General features: G+C 33.0%; 2 protein-coding genes and 1 pseudogene across 5 annotated transcripts; 1 reads left to right on the top strand and 2 right to left on the bottom strand.

Annotated features, from left to right (window-relative positions):
• Positions 1 to 9772: 9772 nt before the first annotated feature.
• LOC107013912 (ras-related protein RABA2b-like) lies at positions 9773 to 10929 on the top strand. The gene is made up of 2 exons (XM_015213788.2): positions 9773 to 10075; positions 10184 to 10929. The coding sequence occupies exons 1-2, from the start codon at positions 9911 to 9913 to the stop codon at positions 10661 to 10663; spliced, it is 645 nt and encodes a 214-aa protein (XP_015069274.1). The 5' UTR covers positions 9773 to 9910; the 3' UTR covers positions 10664 to 10929.
• Positions 10930 to 11058: 129 nt separating this feature from the next.
• Positions 11059 to 15919, bottom strand: LOC107012947 (protein DA1-related 2-like). 4 transcript variants are annotated; one of them, XM_027915274.1, is made up of 12 exons: positions 15542 to 15918; positions 15255 to 15409; positions 14907 to 14991; positions 14592 to 14730; positions 13822 to 13942; positions 13582 to 13665; positions 12886 to 13005; positions 12585 to 12797; positions 12450 to 12512; positions 12228 to 12343; positions 11984 to 12042; positions 11059 to 11638 (listed from the first exon to the last, which is right to left on the bottom strand). In XM_027915274.1, exons 1-12 carry the CDS (start codon positions 15585 to 15587, stop codon positions 11319 to 11321), a joined length of 1521 nt encoding a protein of 506 aa, XP_027771075.1. In that variant the 5' UTR covers positions 15588 to 15918; the 3' UTR covers positions 11059 to 11318. The 4 variants fall into 4 exon arrangements, with proteins under 4 accessions (XP_027771075.1, XP_015068408.1, XP_015068409.1 ...); XM_015212922.2 differs by having other exon boundaries at positions 15255 to 15406; XM_015212923.2 differs by having other exon boundaries at positions 15255 to 15382.
• Positions 15920 to 18823: 2904 nt separating this feature from the next.
• On the bottom strand, positions 18824 to 21553 carry LOC107013558 (annotated as a pseudogene).
• Between the last annotated feature and the right edge of the window lie 3736 nt (positions 21554 to 25289).

Genomic DNA, 25289 nt, shown 5'->3' with positions numbered 1-25289 from the left:
TTAAACATAAGGCTGATGGAACTGTGGAAAGATTCAAAGCTAGACTTGTAGTCAAGGGATACACTCAACAAGCTGGTATTGATTATAATGAGACATTCTCTCCAGTAGTAAAGATGACCACTGTGCGACTATTAATCAGTATAGCCGTTAAGAAGGTTGGGATCTATATCAGCTGGATGTGAATAATGCATTTCTACATGGAGATTTGAATGAAGAAGTCTATATGGAACTTCCACAGGGACTGCAGGTGAATAAAAAAGGACTTGTCTGTAAACTTAACAAGTCTTTGTATGGGTAGAAACAAGCTAGTAGGCAATGGTATGAAAAACTAGCAAAGGCATTGTATTCAAGAGGATATTCACATTCTACCAGTGATTACTCATTGTTCTACAAGAAGGATAAATCAACTAAGGTGTTTGTAGCAGTGTATGTTGATGATATAATATTGACAGGAACTGATCTAGATGAGATTACATCCTTAAAGTCATTTTTACATGACCAGTTCAAAATTAAGGATCTAGGAAAACTTCATTATTTTCTGGGGTTGGAGATTCTCTACAAACAAGATGGGGTACTCATCACACAGAAGAAATTTACCACAGACTTACTCAAAGAGTTTGATTGCTCACATTATAGTCCAACTACTTCTCCTCTCGACAGTGTGATTAAGTTGAAGTCTCATGAAGGAACTCTGTTAACTAATCCAACATACTATAGGAAATTAGTGGGAAAGTTGAATTTTCTTACAAATACTAGATTGGACATTGCATTTAGTGTACAACATCTCAGTCAGTTTTTACAAACACCTAGAGAGCCTCACTTAAAGGCTGCCTTCCATGTATTGAGATATCTGAAGAATAGTCATACACTGGGAATCTATCTATCCAAAGATCCTAACTATACCATCACTGCTTATTGCCATTCAGACTGGGCTGCATGCCCTGATTCCAGAAAATCAGTGAGTGGTTACATAGTACTCATGGGGAACTGTCCTATAAGTTGGAAATCTAAGAAACAAACTACTGTTTCACTTTCCTCAGCAGAAGCAGAGTACAGGGCAATAAGAAAATTGGTTGGAGAGTTGGTTTAGCTTGAATGTTTGTTTTGTGAATTAGGTGAAAAACCTTCTCGACCTATATCAGTCTTCTGTGACAGTCAAGCAGCCATCCATATTGCAAACAATCCTGTGTTTCATGAGAGAACCAAGCACATAGAGGGTTACTGTCATTTTGTTCGAGACAAACTACATGAAGGACTTGTGACTCTGCATCACATTCCTACTGATGAACAACTGTCTGATATTTTAACCAAAAGCCTCACTGGACCAAAGCATTCGACTATTTTACGCAAGTTGTCTGGCAGCATATCCATTCCAACTTGAGGGGGGGTGTTAAGATTAGTTATACTTAATTCAACTAATTATATTATTGTAAAGGAGTTAGTTAGCTGATTCTGTTAGTTAGTTAGTTAGTTGAAAGTTAGTTAGAAGTTCATTGTACATACATGTATAAATACTAGAAGCATGGGAATACAGAACACACAATTTCCATTTTTTCCAAACTCAACAATCTGCTCTCTTATGCTTGCACTGTTCATCTCTCACATGTATGCTCTTCTCCATTAATGGAGTTTCTGCAGTTATAGATCATCCATATACAATTCTAACACAGCGCTTCCTGCCGGCCAGCAGCTCCGGCAAAATCTGCAACTCGGCGTGGACAGCAGCCCGACGAGAACTCCTCAGCAAGAAGCGGACAACCACAACAACAACGCGAAGTGCTACTCCATCATTCCGACCAAAAGCTGAAAACAAAGCATTTTTATAAGGACAGATCTATACAGCTCTGTCCCAGGTATGAACTTTACTTTTAGATTTTTTAAATGTTTTAGCTGTGAGTGGCTTGTTCTGGAAATTTCTTGTTCTACTCCTACCATAATTCATGTGTGTAATCTGTATTTTCTACGTTCAATTTAGCATGATTAGTTAGTTGAAACTCTATGCTCATTTTCTTGCTCTTCTTTTCTTAAGAATCAATCAAGTAAGGTATTTCTATGTCTCAGAACAGGTTCACTCATGCTCAATCTGGTATAATTCTCTATACATTATTACTTGGTCAACTTTTGATGATTTGTTAAAACTCCGAAAATGTGTTTTTAGCTTTGTTGAAATGTTATTATTTGATCTAAATTTAATGTTTATTTTTACTGTTGTTGTTCGTCGAATTGACTTAGCGAATTACTCCCTCTAATTAAGCGAAGCTAGTGTTGTAAATTATCTTACTTCCTTGTGATGTGGTTAATTATAGTAAGATCATATCTTGTTGGCATATTTGATAAAAATAACTTGGTAATTTTTTTTAATATGATTTTTGGCTCCTGTGAAATAAGAAAAATAATTTTATTTGATCCATCTTTCCTTACTTGAAAATTGACTGATTTCTTATTCATTTATATATGGTGAAATAATATTGTTCTAGTTCTTATTTATTTAAGGTAAAAGGATATTATCTTCCTAATTTTATTCTTACTTGTTTATATTTGGTAATAATATTTTTAATTGATTTTTTCTCCTTGTTTGAAAAATTGATTGATTTCTTACTTGTTTTTATATGGTAAAATAATAATAATATTTTAAAATCTGATTTCGGCCCTTCTTTATTTAAGAAAAATATTTTACTCTTCCTAATTTTTTCTCGGTTATATTTAGTAAAAATTTATGCTTTCTTAAAATCTGATCCCATGCTTCCTTATTTAAGAAACTAATATTAATTGATAAATATTGATTCTTCCTTTCATTAATAGTTGGCTTGATTAATTCTTACTCGCTTATTTATGACATCTTTAATTATTTTCTTGTCATATTTATTTGCTCAGATATTTGGTAAAATAAATTTAATGGAAAAAGGCCTAAAATATCCTCAAAGTATTGGAAATGGTACAAAATTACCCTCCATCCACCTATTGGCTCTAAAATACCCTTCCCACCCACCTATTGGCTCCAAAATACCCTTGTCATCCACCTTTTGGTTCAAAATTGACCACTTATTTAACGATTTTAAATTTAAGCTATTTAAATATTTTTTTAAATACGTGGTGCTAAACTATTTGTTATAATTTAACTAATTAGTATAATTTTTAAATCAATCCACTACCCACCCATTATTAATTAAACCCCTCCAAATTAATAAATCCGTCACATTATTAATGCAACAACAGAAAAGCTACTGTCAATTGAGTGTTTTTAAAAATTTGAGTTGAAAATATCTATAGAAGTAAATTATCATACATTCAAGTTTCTAAATAAATATTACCGGTAAACTTAAAAGTCTGACTATGATCATCTTAATTATTGTTACGTCTCAATTATGTGATGTTACTTCATAGGTAAATTTTTTTCAAAATAATATATTAAAGGTCTTAAAACAAATCATAAATATTTATAAAATTATATTTTAAAAAAAGTGCATGAATTAATTAGGGATGTATAACTTCTTTACCTTTAATCATAAATTTCTAATTCAATCTTGAAAGAGAATCTTATTGAAAGTGTCCTCCTAAATAAGCGGCTCAACCTAAATTTAATTGGGGTTTCGGTGCGGATTCGAATAATTTTAGATGTCATTTTCAGGAATCTATAATTACATCGTGTCTTAGTAGTGTTTATGACGATTTTGATATTATAATTGGATTATTAATTGAGTGCGATTTAATTAGTAATGCGTGAGTAGTGGATTGATTTATAAATTATATTAATAAATTAAATTATAACCAATAGTTGAACGCCAAGTATTTTAAAATATAATTAAAGAGTTTAATTTTAAAAAAATTAAATAAGTGGTCAATTTTGAACCTAAAGTGGATGACAAGGGTATTTTGGAGCCAATAAGTAGATGAGAAGGGCATTTTGGAGTCAATAGGTGGATGGAGGGTAATTTTGTACCATTTTCAATACTTCAAGGGTATTTTAGGCCCTTTTCCGTAAATTTAAACAAAAATCTGATTTTTGACTCTTCTTTAAGGAAAATGTATTTTTATTCCTAATTTTATTCTTACTTATTTATATTTGGTAATGATATATTTTTAAAATTTTCTGATTTGACTCTACTTTAAAATAAGAAAAATAGTATATTATTTAATTCCTTAAAATATTCTTTTCCTCATGTGCTCCCCCTCTTTGCTATATAAGTAAACACTCTCACATCTTGATATTCACTCATTTTTCTCTCAAGTTCTCATAACTCATTCATTCACTTTTAATATAAGTTCTCTCATTGCTCATACTCTCATATTCATCATTTTTCCCCAAGTGCTACTTTATCATTAACTCTCAATTCTCATTCTTTCATTGCTCGAGTACACCGCTCACTACATAAAGGAAAGGATTTCTGGTGAACTTTTAAGAAGTGCTTTTGCTTGTGTTTGGATCATTTCTTGGAGTTTGTTTGCTTTCATTGTCGAGCTACTAAATTGCTTAGATCTCTTTACGTGTGTTAACTTTTGTTATTGTTTAACTTTATGCATGAGTTCAAATGTGTATGAATAAGAAGGAAGCATCCAGGTTAGTTCTTGCCTCCCTCTCTCTCTGTTTGACTTCATACATTTTGTTATTCGGTATTTGCTTGACCTCGTGTGGGTGTACCTTCTGCCTGTACACACATATAATATATGTTAAAGATTTTGCTACATTGTTCCTTGTAACAGGCGTTGAACTTAAAAGTTCAAGATTTAGAAGAGTTTCCAAGAAAAAGGAAGATAGAATTAATTTCGATTCATTTAGGTTTTATATTTATATTGTATATTATCTCATTTATTAACTCATTTTATCGAGGTTATGTGATAATTTGTATAACTAAAGCACTCTAATATATATGGGATATTTGGGGAACCGTCTAAGGGAGGGGGATTTACGTGCTATTAGTTATATTGTCGCAACTTCTTTGTGCTTAGAAAGCATGTCTATAGGAGCGTGATTTAATTGTCGATCTTTCTTTGCTCTAAATCTAATTAAAAAATGACCTTATCGATTTTATGCCTTTCAAATGTTGTCCTAATTGTAAGCATGTTCTATGTTGGTCATCTATTCTAATGTTAATTAATTATGTATTAAAATAAGTAAATAAATCTCTATAATTCCTTTTAGCATAAGGTGAATTATTGCAAGGTGTTTGTCTTTTATGTTGTTTATCTAGTCGCATGTTTAATAAATTATGGCTCTTATGAAATATAAAATTTGTAAAAATAAAAAAATAAATAAATAAGTGTTAAGCTCAATAATGTGTCGCATACAAGAAATAACACAATAAGCGTGCCTAAGGTTTAAATTTTTATATATATATTTGGAGTTAGAAAATCACGGAATTATTTTAATGTTTTGACTTTTTTTAATCACCTAGAAATCATGTTAATAGGCTTGTAAATTTTTCAGCATATCAATAATTGAAATAATTGAAATGAAACTCGTTGTGCATATTTTCTGACACTTTCAAAATAAACAATTTCTATTGATTTATTGCATCTAATAAATCGCATACCTCTTAAATAAATTTTTGTATTAATAATAAATTTTTTATTGTTCAAAAAATATTTTCTGCATCTAATAAATTGGCTGCCTAAGAAATATTTCTGCATTAATCAAAAACTGATTTCTAATTGTTACACTATAATTATTTTTTTTTTCTGCTTAAAAAATACATTTTCAGCATAAATAATTGATATATAAATCTGTCACTGTTTTAAAAAATAATTTTCTGCATCAATAGTAAATCCATAAATATTCTAAAAATAATATTCTGCATTAATAATAAATTTGTCACAAAAAATTATTTTTTTGCGTTAGTAATAAATCTATTGTTGTCCTTAAAATAATTTTCGATCCTAAACAAATAAAGCCTTTTGTTATAAATAATATTTTCTGCCTTAATAATAATCGGACTACTATTTTAAATATATATGTGCATGTGTGATCAATCATTTGCTACACTTGGAAATAAAAATAAAATCTATCATGTTTAATTGTTGCTCACTTTAAAATCAACTTAATGCTAAAATCTGCATTTTTGTAACAATTGTCAGTCACCTTTAAAAATTAATTAGATAATTATTCCCGTGCTTTTAAAAGTGTCTAGTGATAACTTTACCTATTTAATTCTTTTGTTGTTTTAATAATTGCTTGCGCGTATGCTCACACACTTCGCATGAAGACCTTTCATAATTATATGTTGTTTTGCAAAGTATGTCTAATTAAATTTAGAGGCCAAATTAAGACTTATAATGCTAAAATGACCGTCTTGTTTGTCTTGTTTGTTTGACTTGGTGTCTACGAGGGCCTTATATTTTATTCTGTCTAAACCCACCTTTTAAGAGTCCAATGCCTCTTGGACAATAAAATTGGGACGATTAGGCACCTTTTAGGTACGAAATGCATGTGGTGTTGGGGTAGGGATAGTTGTCCCTACGGAGATGATGACATCGACTCAGGCTTGAAAGACAAACCTTGGTTTTATCTGTTCCTATACGGCAGCCTATCGGAAAATAAAAAAAAATCGAGTGCTGATCCAAAAAGTCTCTTAGAGCCTCCTCTCCCTTTTATTCCTCTATTTATTTGTTTAATTATATTTATGGAGCAGCTTAAAATAATAAAATTTGTTTGCTTATATATTTGTCTTTTTTCTATCCTCTCGCTTATCTATTTATTAACTGCTTAGTATATATTTCATTGTTAAGACTTAGACTTGCATGTTTAAATATTAATTAAAATAATAATATGAGCTATTAGTTCGATTTGTCATATCACATAGTCTCGCATGTTAAATTAAATAAAAATGAGCTTTATTGTTTATTTAATGCTATCACCTAGCCTTGCATGTTTAAATTAATTAAAATAATTAAAAAAATAGTCTTAATTGTTTTACATTTGTTATCACTTAGCGAGCATGCTAATTAATTAACTAATAAATGAAGTGACTTTATTTGCTACTTGTAACTCCCACATAGTTGCATGAGATACGGCCAGGACCCACATTTGTGGACCTCGAGAGATGCCTAACACCTTCCTCTCGAGGTAATTTGAACTCTTACCCGTTTCTCTGGCTCGTTGACCTTAGCTAGACTTAGTTAGGTTAAATAGGTGCCCTAACGCACCTTAATTCGTTAGGTGGCGACTCTTCAAAAGCTCAAAATCCCAAAAGAGTGGTTAGGTCGTGCACAAAACCTGTTTTGATGAAAAATGGAGCGCGACACTGACTGAATGTGAAAGTTCAGTTGGAAGAAATATTGAGAATTATTAATCAGAAGAATGAAATAGATTTGGGAAAAATGTCAGTTTTAATAAGCTATGTTTGGAATAAAATATCTATCGTTATGTTTGTCTCTAGTCTTTAGGAAAAAGTTTAAATGTGGGTTGTTGTCATGTTTTTAGGAGAAAATCTTAATGTAGTAGTTCCTAATTTTTAACTTAAGTTTTTCTGCAATCTATTTATTTTATAAAAGGACTGCAGGCAGCGCAACAATTAGTCAAAAAATTCTTTTTTCACATACTACCTCTGTTCTACTACATCAATTTAGTGTTCTTTTTTTTCTATTAGTTCTCGAACACGCTATGCAAGTGAGTCCCACAAAAACATATATATATATATATATATATATATTATGAGTTATATTAAAATCATTATTATTTTCCCCTAACATCACTATTATGTATTTATTTAAATTACTTTTATTTAGAAAAAAAATATATTATGCATAAACTATTCAAGTATTATCAAACTCATCATGTATCAATAGAATTTTCGTCAATTAAAAAGCACTTAAAAGTAAAGTAACACAAAAACAAAGAAATTATTTTTCATAACAATGCACAATAATGCATTAGACATAAATATGGGTTGCATACCAAGTCCATTTTCGGACAACCATATCTTAACTCCAAAATGAAAAAGAATAACTTAAAATCATAATCTAACATTTAAAAAGATCTAAAGAAATATATAAGTCATATATTATATTGTTAAGATTAACAGTTGAAATGTATTGTAATAAGACTTCTCTTTTAATTTCAGAAAGAAGTTATTTATCCCAGTTAGTTTCTTGACGACGTGTATTTTATGATTTTAAAATATTTTTATTTCTTTTTGGGCTAATGCACAAGTACCCCCTCAACCTATGATCGAAACATCACAGACTATACTAAGGTCCTATTACCTCCATGAACTTATTTTATTAATAATTTTCTACCCTGTTTGAGCCTATGTGGCACTATCTTGTGGGTCCAATGCTGGTTGATTTTTTTTTTCAAGCTAGTGACACATAGACCGAAAAGGGGTAGAAAATTACTTATAAAATAAGTTTAGGGGGGTAATAGGACCTTAGTATAGTATAAGTGTGTCTCTGGAATTCCAGATATAAGTTGAGGAGGTACTTGTGCATTTTCCCTTTCTTTTTCTTCCTTCTCTCTTCTTCCCACACTTCCTCCACCATTTACCACCACCTTGCCACCATTGTATATTCAACTTTCTCCTTTCTTTTTCATTTCTTGATGTGAAAAATTAAACTAAATATATATCAACAAAACTAATTTAAGAAAGGACCAAAAAATAAAATCTAGAGCATATATCTTCTTCATGATATCAATTTTTTCCACCTAATTTTTTTCATAGTTTCATTGTCGGAAAATTTACTGAATCCTTCAAATGTTGTTGGTCTATTTTCATCTCTCTTTATCTGGGTTAAATTTTTTCAGATTCAATTTTTGAAATACTAATTTTCTACTTCTCAAAACGTTTAACTTTTTCTCTTTTGATGAACCCATTTCAAGTAAATTCATAAATAGATCTGATTTTATCATGGATAAATTTTTTTGGGATACTTTGAAACTTTCAAACCCAGCAGTTCAAATTGTGAAGGTGACTGAAGAAAAAAAAGAAGATGAAGTTGAAGGATTAAAGAGATGGTAATAGTATGATAGTTAGATTATGGGTATTTGCTTATGACCCAAATTAGTTATATAGATTTGAAAAAAAAGATGATAATAGTGATAATCTTCTAACTTAAATAAGAAGGCATCAAAATAATAGTGGTTAGAGGAGAAGATGTGGAAATGGTGGATGAGAAAAATAAAGGTGTTAGTAGATTTTATTTTGAATCCTTTTTCTTCTTTATTGAAAGGTAAATTCTAAAGCAATTAATTAATTAAATAGTTTTAAAATGGTTTTTTATTTATAATAATTTATATATATATATATATATATATATATATATGTCACATGTCATTATTTAATTCAGTACTTTGACACGTTATCGACGAGTATAATATACACATCCTATACATTTGGCTGGTTGTCAAAAACGTGTTAATATGACACGACGTCCCCCTACTTAAGGTGTTTAAAATGAATAAGGCCAACTAGAGGTGTCCAAGTGATAATTGATGCCAATTTTAGGTGGCTACCGATGGGTTAGGCTATTCACTTTTAATGCATATTATAAATTTAACATAGTAATGTTATAAATAGTAATAAATAAAAAATATCACTAAAATTCGTAATTATTTATTAAAAGGCAGTTATCCAAGTAATTTTTTCATCCTTCTTTACCCATATGGAATATGAGCGGTTTAAATTATTTTCCATATTAAGTTGACCCATTTTCAACCCGTGCAAATTGAACCAACCCACCCATTTGCCACCACTTGTTGTAGCCATTCAAGTTGCAGTTTCTTCGGCTATATTAATATTAGTATTCATTCATTTGGATTCTCTACATTTGCAAAATTTATCTCCTCTTTCTTATCAAAGCCAAGGAAGTGCGTTTTGATTTGCAATTTCTTATCATTTGAAAATTCATTATTTTTTGAGAGGGTGATGAGTATTTTCTTTCATAGGTGAATGTGGTTGCTAGCTACAGGGAAGTAGAAATGGCTTACAAGGTGGATCATGAATATGATTATTTATTCAAGATTGTTTTGATTGGAGATTCAGGTGTCGGAAAATCTAACATTCTCTCCAGATTTACGCGAAATGAATTCTGTTTGGAGTCTAAATCCACCATTGGTGTCGAATTTGCAACTAGGACCCTCCAGGTTTGTTTCTGGTTTCTCCAAATTCCACGCATTTCATGACAGAAATGTGTTAAACTAACTTTTTTCTGTCTCAGAATTAGTAATAGACGATGAATTGGTGTGGTGCAGGTAGAAGGAAAGACGGTAAAAGCACAAATATGGGACACAGCAGGGCAAGAAAGGTACAGAGCCATAACGAGTGCTTATTACAGAGGAGCCGTGGGAGCACTTTTGGTTTATGACATAACCAAGAGACAAACTTTTGAAAATGTGCACAGATGGCTGCGCGAGCTGAGGGACCATGCTGACTCCAACATTGTCATCATGATGGCTGGAAACAAGTCTGATTTGAACCATCTTCGAGCAATTCCAGATCAAGATGCAAGACTCTTGGCTGAGAAAGAAGGGTTGTCATTTCTTGAAACCTCTGCATTAGAAGCTTTAAACGTTGAGAAGGCGTTTCAAACAATTTTGTTGGATATTTATCAGATAATCAGCAGAAAAGCTTTAGCAGCTCAAGAAGCTGGTGCTACTCCTGGTCAAGGAACTGTTATTAAGGTTGGAGACAATTCTGGCAATTCCAATACCAGACCATGTTGTTCCAACTAAAAAATGGGGGGCTGCTTTATTTGTTCTTGTAATATGTAAGAGTAGATTTATATGTGTGAGTTATGTGGTTAAGTTTTGAATTGAGGAATGACAGATAGGGATCTTGTAATTAAACACAGGTATACTTTTTGACATTCTGATTAATTTGGAGAATACAAAGATTTGTATCTCTAGTAGCTTTTTGACATTTTGCTAGACAAGCAATCAGTTTACGAATCACATAACGTTTACTGATATCGACTGAAGCTAATCGATTGTTTTCTGTATTTCGATGTGATCACTGCTCCACAATAAATTACTCATGCAGAGCAGACAATTAAAAAGTGGTTCTTATGAATTTATCGTCTGGCTTGTTGCAAAGTAAGATTTCATTTTAGAACAATATTTGTAGGAAGTGGGAAAACACTTTTGGAGCATTCAAATTCAATTTTTTTTGCAGTTAAATGCTATACATGTTACATTTTCTTCTCATTCACATTGTGGCGTATAATCTTATCTTTGGGACTGAGTGTCCACAGATGGAACCCATAAAAAATAAGAGGAGCTAATCCATCTTTGCAAGATCAACTCATTTTCTCAGGGGAGCATTTCAATTCAGTGATTTCTGGATTGCCATACAGCACAAGCGACCTTTGACAACATAACAATGATGGAATCATAATGGAAAACTTCCTGTCAGGCGAATGTGATCCAATGTACATCTTAAACCATACTTGTTCACGGCTTCATTAGCAGATCTGAATCCCCCACCATATGCTGGAGAAGTATCATGGGCGATCTGGTGCATGAAAAACTCACCCAGCTTATTCTCTACTCCAGACTTAACACCTTTCTTGGTTGACGACATTGATGAGGATGAAGCAGTTGATGTTGATGGCATATCTCTTGATCCTGGCATTACCTCTGATTCCAGCCACATGTAGGAAAGCACTTGACAGATTCCTTCCTCTACCTCAAGGCTGAGATTACGGTATCCTGCAAATTTCATACAAGGTAACTTTTCTAAAGTAAATCAATTTAAACATATATTAGCTGCAGAGGTGAATATCCAGGATCAATAGTTTGTGGAGTCAGAATGGATGTGATCTTATTTTATGTATTATACATTTAAATGTCTTTTGCACATAGTATGTATTTCGAGCTGGTATCTGATTAACTCATAGAACTCATCCTAGATTGGCATCTGATTAACTGGTATCAAGATCTTGAGAGTTTGAAAATGAAACGTCTAACTGTCTTTTTATCTTTCTTTCCGCGAAGATAATACATCCCTAAATTCTATCGCAGACCAACGTAGATAGAAGGATAGGATCAACTTACCTTTTAGACGTAACCATGCATGCATCAGTTCATGAGCAAGAATAGCACCAGTAAGTAATCTGCAGATAGAATAATATAGCAAGTCTATCAGGCCTAGCACATCTTTTCTAGAGAGCATCTTAACTGGTAAACGAGGGTAACATATATGCCATTGCATATCATTGTCAGTAGGAAAGGCCAAGAGTAGCCAAAGAGTTATGTTAGAATAAAACAAACTGAAAGGAATTAGACAAAAAGAAGTTACCTTGGTAGACCAAACAATACTAGAATAGCTGTAACTTCACACTTTCTAATTAGCTTCTGAGGGTGTGTTCTGATTCCCACTACTTCACGACCACCCATTCTCGGCCTCTTGAGTATCTGGAATAAGACACCATTGCTTGTGATGCATCACTAGGTTACCTAGATACTAACATTTTAAGCTAGTAAGAAACTGAAAATGATTTCAAGGGACTAAACAGCTTACACTGGTGACTGTCTGCTCTTCTGATAGGCATAAACCTCTGGTTTCGGGCATATGATGGAAACCCTAAAGTATTTTCCAGTCAGAAATTTCCCAGACTAAAGAACAAAAAAACTACAGATACAAAGGCATCCTTACATGCTTTTCCCCTTCAATGGCTTCATTAAGGGCTTGTCTTTCAACAAGAAGCATAGGAACTTGCTGTTCTATTTTCATGTTCATGCCTTCATAATAGTCTCTGATGGCATGGTAAAGTGGTTGGCAATCCCCAGTATCCATGATGGCAGATTCCATGCACTCTAAGCATAAGCTTCTACCATCCCCAAGTGATACATATCTTGCATTCCATGGCTTAAAGAATATAAGAACAATATCAGCATCAAGCATGTTAGTTGAATGATAGGTGATCCAACATGTTTAATTTTACAGATAATTATACCTCCAGACGTTCACAACTACAGCATCGTTTGGTGACATCATGCTCGTGTGAAGGACAATATTTCTGAGACCAAAACGGGTGGCACCTATACTCAATCAAGCCTGCTGCATTTGTTGGGATCTGAAAAGGAAATGGTATATCATAAAATCAACTATGAGGGATTAAACAGTTAGATCGGTCTGCAAGTATATGTCAAATCTCATGATATACTTCCAAAACTTAAACTGCTTCATCAAAATATGCAATGGTGACTACACCAGAAACTTAATAATATATGCCGGTTCCTAATCAGAACAAAAATATTGTTTGAGCAATTTGAAAAAAATCTTAGAATATAATCTACAGAAGAACATGCTGTAAAAACGTTCTCTCTAGGTTGATGAACTAAACAAAATTGTATCAAAGATGAAAAAATGCAAAACAACATCAATGGATGAACTAATGAAGCTGTCATTCCATCTCGATCTGTGATACTGCAACAGCAAGTGATGATTTAGATGGATGACAATCAGCAGGCATGTGCCAGTATATGCATTAGTTTGTTTGCATACATGCACAACTATACTCTCTTAAGAATTTTGCATTTTCAACTTAAGTAAGAGCAAAAATTTAATGGCTCCTAACTGAACATGTAGGAGAAGCCTATATCTAAAGATGCAGTCGAGATTAACACAACTACATGATACATGTCCTTACAAATTGGAAGCAAACTTCACATTTGGGGTGAGTCATTTCCCTGAAGCATGATTTGTGATACGTATTGTTCCCTGACAAGGAAAACTTGATTCAACAAAGAAACCAAATGAGCTAAACATGAGGAAAGATATAAAACATTCAGTCTGTACAAGAATTGAGATTACAAATTTAATTTTCGTTTTTGGAGGGAGAGTTTGAGTTACGGCACAAGATAGTTGTAGAGCAAGGACAAGAATGTACCTCATGTTCAGTAATTGGGTAACCACAGGCACGACAAAGAAAGCACTCTGGATGAAAGAAAGTTCCCATGCACCCCAAGTAATTGCCAGAGCCAATATCCCCATGGCAGCCATTGCATATCCTGCAAATTATACATGTGCAAATAAGATTTCTTGTACACAAGAAATACAGGTGCTCCGTGATGGTATATGTTAATCCCGAGACAAGTGGGAACAAGCAGCAGTTTCTACCAAAATGTAATAGATGTTCCTTCAATACTTCAAAACCAAAAAAAAATCTACTCGAAGACACAAAATTTGTTTGAATGTGCATATGCACGGACGTCAAGTCGTCTTAAATTTGAATTCGTTTATCCTCCAGTTATCCCCAAAGGTTACAGGGATGGTTTCATCTGTAATAGGCATTAGTATGCCACAGTTTCCATTTTCAGTGAACAGTCACAGAAAATTTTCTCAGTGACACGACTAAAATTTGATGCCCAAGAATTTACCACTCTAGAGGCAACCTTCTGTGAAATAAAAATCCATAAATACTACGAAGAAGAACTTTTTCTTCTTTTCTTTGATCCCTTTTTTAATTCCATCAAGTAAAATTACAAAAGAAAGGACCCCATGCAGGACTTCTTTCTCTTTACCCCTTAATAATTATCAGTGGACAGAAAGTTAATTGAGCTTTGTAAGACAGGATTATTTGCAATGCAGTAGAAGATAATTAGGCTAAATTTTGACTGACACAAAGCAAAAGAGGATATTTCAACAAAATCCAATTACCTATAACTTCTGGGATTATATTCCCAAGGGGCATATGAAGGAGCATACGGAGGAGGATATGGAGGATATGATGACGAACTAAGGTCATGATTAAGTGATCTTTCGAGATCTTCATCATTGTCAGTCCTGCATTTGTATCCTGTGAAGCACAGAACTGTCAGTCTCAACCTCAAAAGAGTGGAATTGGTAATATAGTGGTATACTAAGTCAATAGAGAACTGAACAATGTATATATAGATCTCTGGAGGACAGCAACAAGGAAATATTAGTTTCATAGACTTGGAAAAATACGAAAGAAGATCTTTTAATTGCCACCTGGTCTTTTCAAATCTTCGGACAAAGAGACTGCAGTCGCATGGTCTAGTTCCTCTTTCTCTTTACTAGCCTTAGAGTGATCATCCTGATGAACTTTAAAATTGTGTTAAGAAACATTTCATCAGACGAGACAACAAATTCAGTTTTAAAAGATAATACAAATTTTGTAGTCCAGCTGAAACTATAGAAGTGGCTTTCTTTTTAACAAGCCAAGATCGATCTTGGTGATAAAAGAGATATTTTGAAAGAAACATTCACCACATTTCACATTGCAGGTCATTTATCCAGAATTGTATACACTGCTAGAAAAAGCTCTGAATCAAAATTAATGAAAAGTAAAAAGAATACCAATGTTCTGGCAGGAGCACGCCAAATCATATTCTCATCTCCTAGAAACTGGGGTTGCTGTCCACGTGGCAATCCCCTATTACCCTTGAAAACTTTAGTCAGCCATTTCATAAACCTTGACTTCCTCTCTGCGTATGAAGAAACAAAGTGACCTGCTTTAAACCCCACAATAATATCGTCATCATCAAAAAAGCTAATCTTTTTACGCAATTCAAGGGAAAGACTCAAAAGGGTATACGTTAAACAGAAAAAAAAAATCAAAAATCTTGGAACTTTTGAAACATTACCATATATGCAAGGCTGAGAAAACTGATTGACATTTGAAGAAGACATGGGAACAAATTGTGAGAGAGAAAGAGAATGGTAATGTAATGGAACAGAGAGAAGAAGAATGGCATCATTGGAAAAGGGTAAGTTATAAGAAAAAGCAGAGAATCTTTGAAAGGGAAAGAGATTCTTGGCTTGGGAGAAAAAAAAATGAAGGATGGGGATTGGGGGAAAAGTGGGGAGAAGAGAAATGGAGGAATCTGATCGTGATGGAAAGGGAAGGAGAAAGGCAAAGACAAACTGGCTGTTCCATTGGAGTGTGATTGAAGCCTCACACAACTCATATTCAACATTCAACAATGTCTTCCTATGAGAATTTTCACAAGTTGGATGCCACAGAAAAATATGTTCTTTTCTCGTAATGGATTCTTTAACTTGATACTCCCTCCGTCCTATTTTATTTTATGGGCAATATTTAATTGTGCGCATAGTTTAAAAAATAATAAAAATTATAAAATGTGATATTCTTTTTGGGACTGACCAAAAAGGAAATTGTGTCACATAAAATGGGACGAAGGGAGTACATTTTTAAAAAACAACAAAATGACACGGATAATATTATTATATTATTCTTTGATCTTATCAAATTTAAAGTTTTAAAAATTATGGTAGATGATAAATAATACTTATTTCAGGTAAAATAGATACAAAAGGTAAATTATTTATTTCTTGATTTTCTAAATTGAATAAGTATTATTGGATAACTATTTTTATCATAGTTGACGACTATTGTTGGACGAAGAAAAGTACTCCCTCCGATTCAAATAGGATGACGTAGTTTGACTTGAAACGGAATTTAAGAAAAGAAAGAAGACTTTTTAATCTTGTGGTTCTAAATTAAAGTTATGTCAAATGTACCAATATGTCCTTTAATCTTGTGATCTTAAACATGTCACGTGGAAAATTAAAGTTAAAGTATTGCTAAAAAAGAAAAAGGATCATTCTTTTTAAATAAACTAAAAAAAAATAGAAACATTCTTTTTTGAAACGAAGGGAATAATTCTTTTCTCCATTTTATATCCTTGACATTACTAGAAATGCATATCTCAAACTACTTATATATTTATTTAATTAAGATACTAATTCAAAATTTTACATTTTACCTCTCTAATTGATATTCCACCTTCTTTAAAAGCCTAAATTGTTTTTGTATTCATACTTTCATCCATTTTAAAATACTTGTAAGAATTGTTTAAAAACAAGTACTAAAAACAAATTATAAAGTTGGAATTTCAGTTAATCGAGAAGATCAACCAAAACAAGAGAGTGAAAGAGTAAAAATTAATCATCCAAAACTTAAAAGATTCTAAAAAACAAATTGAAGTGGGTGCTAAAAAAATGGAAGATTCAAAAAGTTCATTAGAGATATTTCATAAAGATTAAAAAGAAAAGGGTCAAATATGCCCCTAAACTTTTTGAAAAGGTTTAAATATGTCCTCCGTTTAAAGTTTGGTCCATTTATACCCTCGCCATCCAATTATTGGTCCAAATATGCCTTATGGGCGTTAGTTGGTCACCTCGAGATATCCAACTCATTTTACTTTTCTTTAAATGCCCAAATGGATTTTCCACGTCATTTTAATATTACAACTTGGCATTTATATTATAAAAGAGAAAGGGTCACATATGCCCCTAATAATCCGACCCATTAAAAACACTTTTATGACCCATATTTTAAATGGTTCAATTATATTCCTAATTGGCTAATTCTACCCATATCCCTTTTCCCTTTCAAATAACTGGTAGCATATCCATTCTTCATTTCAAAGTTAGGGTTCTTGAGAGCCTCATTACCCCCATCATTTCATTTTGAGGAGCTCGAATAAAAGAGTGTTCTAGTCATCTCCAGTCATCTTCTTACACTTTCTCCTTTAAAAATGAGTCGGGACTCGACTGTTTCAAGTATGTCGATGGTAAAATGTCAATGTGGTATTGCGACGAGGATTTTCACGGCTTTCACTCCAACTAATGCTGAAAGACGCTTTTATAAGTGTTCTAATCCTAATGTAAATTTATCATACAATTTCATTAATTTTTATATTTTTGGTGAGTACTGATTTCAAGTTCATAATTATACAGGGTTATAAATGTGCTTATTGAAAATGGGTTGATGATCCGCTCCATCCTAGAGTTGCAAATCTAATCCACAATTTAAAGAAGGAAAACGATAATCTTCATCGTGAAAACAAAAGTTTGGAGACGAAGATGGCTGATCTTGAAAAGTATTTGGCATCTGAAATTGAAGAAAAATGTGAACGTCTAAATGAAATTACTGCTCCCAAGCGTGAAGAGGTTGTTATCGATAATGAAGGTGTTGTTATCGATAAGTCTAATAAAAAAGTTGATCAAATATGAATTGTGATAGCTATATTGTGGTGTTGTTTTGCAGCATTAATCACATTCTGGGTAATGAAGTAGGAAGGAAAATAGAAATTTCTATCAGTTTGTAATCTTTAACTTTTTCATCCTTAACTTAGAAAACGTTAAACATGTGTGATGTGTTGAATTGTAGTAGTTGATGACTTGAATTGTAGTAGTTCATGACTTGAATTTTAGCAGACGTTTTGATTTATATGGTATGTTAAGTTCGATGTCACCATTTCTTGCTTTTCTTTTTGGTGATGGCATAATTGTGTGTTTTTTTTTATGAAACAGTGGAAGTGGTAAATATATGATTGTGCCATAGACGTGGTGGTGGTGCTTAGGGAATGGAATATGAAGTGAAAAGCACGTCAGTTGAAATACTTCATCAATTGTGTTAGTTGACTATATGGTTCTGTACATATTGAGTTATTTCTATGTGTGTTGATGTAAATCTTAGGCAAATAATAGAATGTAAATTATCAAATTAGAGGATTTGTAGGGATGATTATAATCAACAAGAGTATACACGTAAAGACAATTATACACATCAAACAAGAAGCATTATTCATTATGTCATTAGGCCATTGAATTGAATGGACACACAAATCTAACAGTTAATACACATCCTCAATACAGAAACCAAAATATAGACAATCAGATTTCTTAAAACCACAATGACATACAAGATAAACACACTCAAAAGAAGACGTCTTAAATTCACAATGACAAGACTAAACACAACAAAAAAAGGCGCCCGTAATGCCATTCTATGCAGGCATATGAAAGTTTCACCTAACTTAATACTCATTAGCAATTTTGTTTGTCAACCACTATGGTTAACCATGAGAATTAACACAAAAATTAACATAGAAAATAAATTACGATAAATCATCATCTACAACATGATTTCTGCCCTTAACCCCCATCATCTTGAATTTTTTCTTTTTTGCTTGCATTTGCACATGTCCAGCAGGGATAGCTTCTTTTCCCTTCCATGTTGTTTTGATCGGAGAATAAGGCAGATTAATTGGCAGTGAGGCACCAGTGTGATCTCCATAAAGCTGGATTTTTTTTGCACTAGTTGGAACAACCCTTTTTTTCAACTTCTCAGCACTCAACTCCGATTCACAAATCACCATTGGTCTTAGATGTGGGTCTTCTTCATATTCAACATTAGCCATATGGTTCAAACTCTTGTGTTACAGCCTCAGCCCCAATTCCAGCTTCAATTCCATCCTCAACATCAGAACCATGTTCATTGTTAGACATTGGCCTTTTTCCTTTCTTCGAATGTGCATTATTTTCAGCACACTTTTAGTGTAATTTTTTTTGTATTTAGATTAATTAGCTTACATGGAAAAACATGAAAAACATGTAATATTGTGCTTACCTTGTAACAGGACCTGACATTGTGGTTTGATTCACCACAGTTGTTACATGTCATTTGAGTGCCTTTTCTAGACTGAGACCATTCACCCTTTCTTTTTCTTGCTTCATCTGGTTCTATATTCCTTTTCATTTTTGGTCTACCCAATTGTTTCACAACATTAGAAGGCAACATTGCACTTGAAGGATCAACCTTCAGAACTTCTGACCTCTTACAGGCTGCATCTTATTTTTATATGTTAGCATGTAAGCCTCCTTTGTATACCACCAATGTATTTCAGTTATTGGATCTACTTTTTTGTGTCAATGCTTTGATGGCATGCGGGCAAGGAATACCTGATAAATCCCAAATTCTGCAAGTGCATCTTTTTTGTTTTAGATTGACAGTGTGTCTATCTTCTCCATCAAACACTTCATAGCCCCAATCTCCATTGAATTCCACCTTACAACTATGTGCTATGGCCCTGTAGTCAATGTACAACTTCATGCATTCCGGACTGAAATCTGTAACCCAAGTCTTCAACTTTTTTTCATTTTTCCCTAGCAATCTCATCACTTGTACTCTTATTTCTTCTAACATCTTGATTATTGGCTTGGCTCTAGCCTCAAGAATCCATGCATTGAATGATTCAGTGAAGTTGTTATCAACCATCATGTTCTTACGCTGAGTATCAAAATAAGCTCTATACCATGCCTTTGGTGGATACTTTACCAAATTCCTTGCAGCATCTTCTGATAGTTTCCCCAATTTATTCAATTGGTCCTTGAACTCTTCAACATAGGAACTCCAAGCACACCACCACATAAGCTTCCTCATTTGACCACTCCTCCATTTTCTGCACCAGTTACTCTCAATGTGTCTCACACAATACCTATGTTGAGCTTCAGGCAACACTTTGACAACAGCATCTATCAGTCCCTGTAATAGTGAAAGTTGAGAATTAATATGTGTTAAAAACAGTAAGTACAGTGAGTACAAGTTGAGTAAAAATAGTTGGTACATTGTTTTTGAAATTGTTAAAGAGTGTGTAAAAACAGTGAGTTAAATTGTGAATGAAAGTGAATTAAAAAGTGAGTAGAAATTGTGAATGCAAGTAAATTAAAACACTGAGTTAAAAATAGCATCATACCTTTTGCTTATCCGAAATCAATGTGATTTTTGCACCATCTTAAGGTCCAAAGACCCCTTTAATAGCTCAATGAACCAGCACTATGTATTGCTTGTTTTTTTGTCCACTATTCCCCATGCTAGTGGATAGAAACTGTTCATAGAATCTTGTCCTAGAGCAACCAACAACACACCCTTACATATACCTTTCAAAAATGTACCATCAAGTCCAATAAATGGCCTCAATACAGATTTCCAGCCTTTCTTAAGATCATCAAAACAGATGTACATCCTTAAAAAATTTCTTTTTCCTTCAGCTAGGGCATCCTTAGAGATATTTATCAAAACATCACTTCCGGGATTGGATTGCTTAAGCTCTTGTGCATAGGCCTCAAGCTTGTTGTAGTCATCAATAAAACTGCCATCCAACTTATCAAGAGCCATCCTCTTAGCCCTTTTAAGTTTAGACTGACACACCTTCAATTTTAAGTCATTTTCAAGCTCTCCTCTCATATCTTTTACCTTGTACTTGGGATTATTTTGAATCTTGTTCTTGAAGTATTGAGCTAAAGTAATTGCATCAGCTCTAGCATTAAAAAAGGCCTCCTCACATGTGTGTTTATTGATGAAAGTCTTTATCTTAAACGCTTCAGTTTTGCCATCTTTTGAAATAAAACTCCTAATGGGACATCCCACATCACAACCATACCTAGTTCTCTTTGTATCACCTTTTATTATAGTCAAAGCCCTTTTGTTAGCTAATGCATAATAATTTAGAACCTGTCTACCTTCTTTCATGTCTTTAAATGTCATATCAACTTGCAATTCCTTGAAGCTTTCCAACCTGTCACCTACTACTCTTCCCCTTTCATTGCTAATAGCATCCATCCACTCTAAATCACAATCCTGACCCTCAGAAAGATCCCATTCATCAACAGAACCAGGACTATGTTCACAATTTGTACCAACCTAACATCTACACAACATGATTCAACATATTGTGTGATATTTTGGGCAACAACAGTGAACTCACCCTTCTCCACAACAAAGAAGTTGACAACTTTAAATTTCTCACATAAAAGGATAAGGATGGCCCTAATTCCATCATCCCCATCTACTATATAATACTTTCTAGAGGGCCCAATGACTAATAATTGTTTAACCCGAGAAAACCCTAGCTTGGAAGAAACTCATCACATATATCTTTATGACTCAATAATTCAGGGTCAAATTTTAGCTAAGAGTGCACCAATTTCTTAGTGTAAACCAACAGAGGTGAAATGACCCAACTACCCCCGTAGTTGAACACAATTTCAACTTCATCAATCATTCTTCAAAATTACATGAAAAATGGTAAAATCAGAGAGACCACTCAAACCAAACACATTAAAAGCTGCAAAAATATAATAAAGTAAGCCCTAAAAGACAAACAACATCTCGAGACCACCAAAAGAGAAACAAAACAAAGCTAACAAAGGCATAAAAGTACATCCTTTTAAAACCAAACAATACATTTCAAGTGATTTCGATACACATAAATCAAAGGGAATCAAATACAACACATGCCGTCGACTTTACTTAAATAACCCTAACTAACAAGAAAATGTAACCCTAATCGAATATATAATTTACTGAAGGGAGAAAATTTACCTTCAAAGCGTAGATTTTCTAACCCTAGCGCCGCAATTTGTGTAAGTTATCAAGAACCCTAGCAGTGCCGCAACGTTCTTTCAGTGAAAATGAAGTTTAGGAAATTAGGGATTTGTTATGGGTTAAAAGGGATGGGTTTTGGGTCGGATACGGGTCGTATAAGTTATTTAAAAGACGGGTCATATAGGTTATTTAAAATATGGGGTGTTTTTAATGGGTCGGATTATTAGGAACATATGTGACCCTTTCTCTTTTATAATATAAATGCCAAGTTGTAATATTAAAATGACGTGGAAAATCCATTTGGGCATTTAAAGAAAAGTAAAATGAGTTGGATATTTTGAGGTGGCCAACTAACGCCCATAAGGGCATATTTGGATCAATAATTGGACGGCGAGGGTATAAATGGACCAAACTTTAAACGGGGGTCATATTTAGACCTTTTCGAAAAGTTTAGGGGCATATTTGACCCTTTTTCCAAGATCAAAAGGAGAAAATCAAAGACTAAAATAAAAAAATTCAATGTGATTCTAATTTGAACGTTACGAATTATCAATTTGATTTGATCACTTCTCAAGATGAAGGAGATGTATATAAGGATGAAGAATTACAACAAACGTTTAGTGCTATGCTAAATATTATTATAAAAAATTGATTAATAAATTTATTTTCTTATATGATCTTGATAGACAAAGAAAAGTTTTCATTAACAATTGTTCGTATTAAAATATATTCTTATTTATTATAAATTTATATTGTGGAAAACATAATTTTAAACATTATTTGCAAACTTTTGAGTAAAAAAAATTGATCTAAGTATTCTTTTTCATAAATTATCACAAGATTAATTATTAACTTTCGATAATACCTATTGATATCCCCTATGTTTTTTTTTATAAATTATCTTGATATCAATCAATATGTATAAACGATAAATTAGTAAAATCGACCATCTTATTTATGATTTCTTAAGTATCGTGTAAACTGAAAAGTGATCAACTAATATGGAGGGGAAAATACTTTATTTAACACTAAATGATAAAGATGGTTTGTTTTTCAATATCTAAGTGTGTATAATTTACTTATTAATAAATATACTATTAAAATTAAATTAATTATTTTTAAAAATATTAATTAACAAAATAAAATTATTATAAAAAAACATTTATGTTCACTAGTGATGTGGTAGTGAGTTGATGTTATTGGCTAGTAATGGTGACTGTGATAGTTGTGATGGTAGAAATAACAGTGTAATGACTGTGACAATTAGTAGTGGTTGCTGATAAGATTTGAGTTAGTTATCAGTTAGTTTAATGTTCACTTTCATTCCCAAAGTTAGTTAATTACTGTACATTCACAATATTAGTTAGTTAGTTAGGAATAACAAAGTTTCTCATTTTTCATAGTTAGTTGAGTTTGTTAGATTTGTTAGAATTTGTCAAATGTGTATAAATACACATTCATTGTATAAATTACAAGCTAAGTTTTCATATTCTTAATAAGATTTTCGATCTTTTCTCTCTGATTGTTAGAGTTGAAACCTCTATTAATGGAGGAAAGTTACAGAGCCTGAGTTGTTGTTTTTGTCACGGTATCAGAGCAGGGAGAAGTCTCCTGCTTTTTGTTTTTCATCGTAAGCTGTGTTTACGATTGATTTCTATTTTTTTCGCAATTGATTTTCATCTTTTTCTTCTTGTTCATCGATTACTTTGTTTCCAAATTCGATCATATTCCCATCTTCTTCCATGGGTGACATTCCAGCTGAAGCAACCAGTTCCAATATTCCAACTCGATTGGATTTTAATAGCCCATTTTACCTGCATACTTCAGAGAATGCAGGCTCCACTTTACTTCCTGCTGTGTTTGATGGATCTGGATGCAGGTCATGAAGACGATATGTTCTCAGGGCTTTATCAGTTAAATGAAAAATTAGTTTTATCAATGGAAAAGTCATAAAGCCAGATCCAGCAGATCCCACTTTCTTGCAGTGGGAAAGGTGTGATGACCTGGTGACTTCATGGATTCTGAATTCTCTTTCACCAAATCTGTGAGATAGCTTACAATACGTTAACAATGCAAAGGAACTTTGGGATGAATTGGAGGATAGGTATGATCAGACAAATGCTTGCAAGCTCTATCAGTTACAGAAGAAGATTAATGATCTTGTGCAGGGTGATATAGATATTATTGGTTACTACAGTAAAATGAAGAAGTTATGGAAGGAGATGAATACTCTTGATATCAATTCATAATGCACTTGTGTGTGTACTTGTGGTGGGAAGATCAAAATGCATAAGGCTGAACAGGATCGAAGACTCATACATTTTCTAATGGGTTTGAGTGAAATGTATACTGTCATATGTGGGAACATTCTCATGATGACCATTCTACCAACTATGGCACTAGCATTTGCCATATTGTCACAGGAAGAAAGACAGAGGGAAGTGAATCCTCTCAATCATATGGATTTTTTGAATCCACTTCTCTAAATGCTTCTTTATCACCACAGCAGAATGAAGGATCCAAGAATTTCAAGGTCAACTACAACTCTCAGAGAGGAAATACAGGCAATTTCAATAGTTCCAATAACATATTTAGGGGAAATTCCAGCACTGGGAACAGGTTCAATTTGTTTTGTGAGTACTGCAAATGAACTGGACACACTAAGGATAAGTGTTATAACCTTCATGGTTATCCACCTAATTCAAAAGCCCCAAGAGGAAGAATTTAGGATCTGCAGTAAATGTGTATGCCTCTATGGATGATAAAAGTAACTGTGAAGAAGCTGCTGAACAAAGAAGACAAATCCTTTTGAATCTGTCCAAAAGTCAGTATGAACAACTCCTCAATCTCCTTGGCACTATGCAAGTTGGAGCTGATTGTTCAGAAAACATGGGAGGTGCATCAGTGAACCTAGCAAGGACACTTGCTTGCTATTCGTCTATGAATGAGATAGGTGATCTGTCATGTAAATGTATATGATTAACTGTTGGCTCTTAGATTATAGATTCAAGAGCATCACACTACATGACTTACACAAAAGATGTCCTTATAAACCTTTGAACATTACCCTATCCTTTTCTCATTACATTACCAAATGGATACAATGTTAAAGTGACTGAAATTGGTGATATTCGTTTGACTTCTACACTGAATTTGTACAAAGTTTTGTTTATACCTAGTTTCAAATTCAATTTGTT

The sequence above is a fragment of the Solanum pennellii genome, chromosome 3, assembly GCF_001406875.1.
Source record: "Solanum pennellii chromosome 3, SPENNV200".
NCBI classification, from domain to species: Eukaryota; Viridiplantae; Streptophyta; class Magnoliopsida; order Solanales; family Solanaceae; genus Solanum; species Solanum pennellii.
This window is presented reverse-complemented; position numbering and strand designations above follow the sequence as displayed.

Excerpts from the sequence above, each read along its gene's own strand:
- LOC107013912 (XM_015213788.2), top strand. The coding sequence starts at position 9,911 with ATGGCTTACAAGGTGGATCATGAATATGATTATTTATTCAAGATTGTT. Across the intron at positions 10,076-10,183 it reads TTGCAACTAGGACCCTCCAG|GTAGAAGGAAAGACGGTAAA; the intron begins GTTTGTTTCTGG and ends GGTGTGGTGCAG.
- LOC107012947 (XM_027915274.1), bottom strand. The coding sequence starts at position 15,587 with ATGTCTTCTTCAAATGTCAATCAGTTTTCTCAGCCTTGCATATATG. Across the intron at positions 13,006-13,581 it reads GTGAAGTTTGCTTCCAATTT|ATCCCAACAAATGCAGCAGG; the intron begins GTAAGGACATGT and ends TTTCCTTTTCAG. Across the intron at positions 11,639-11,983 it reads TGCATGGTTACGTCTAAAAG|GATACCGTAATCTCAGCCTT; the intron begins GTAAGTTGATCC and ends TGAAATTTGCAG.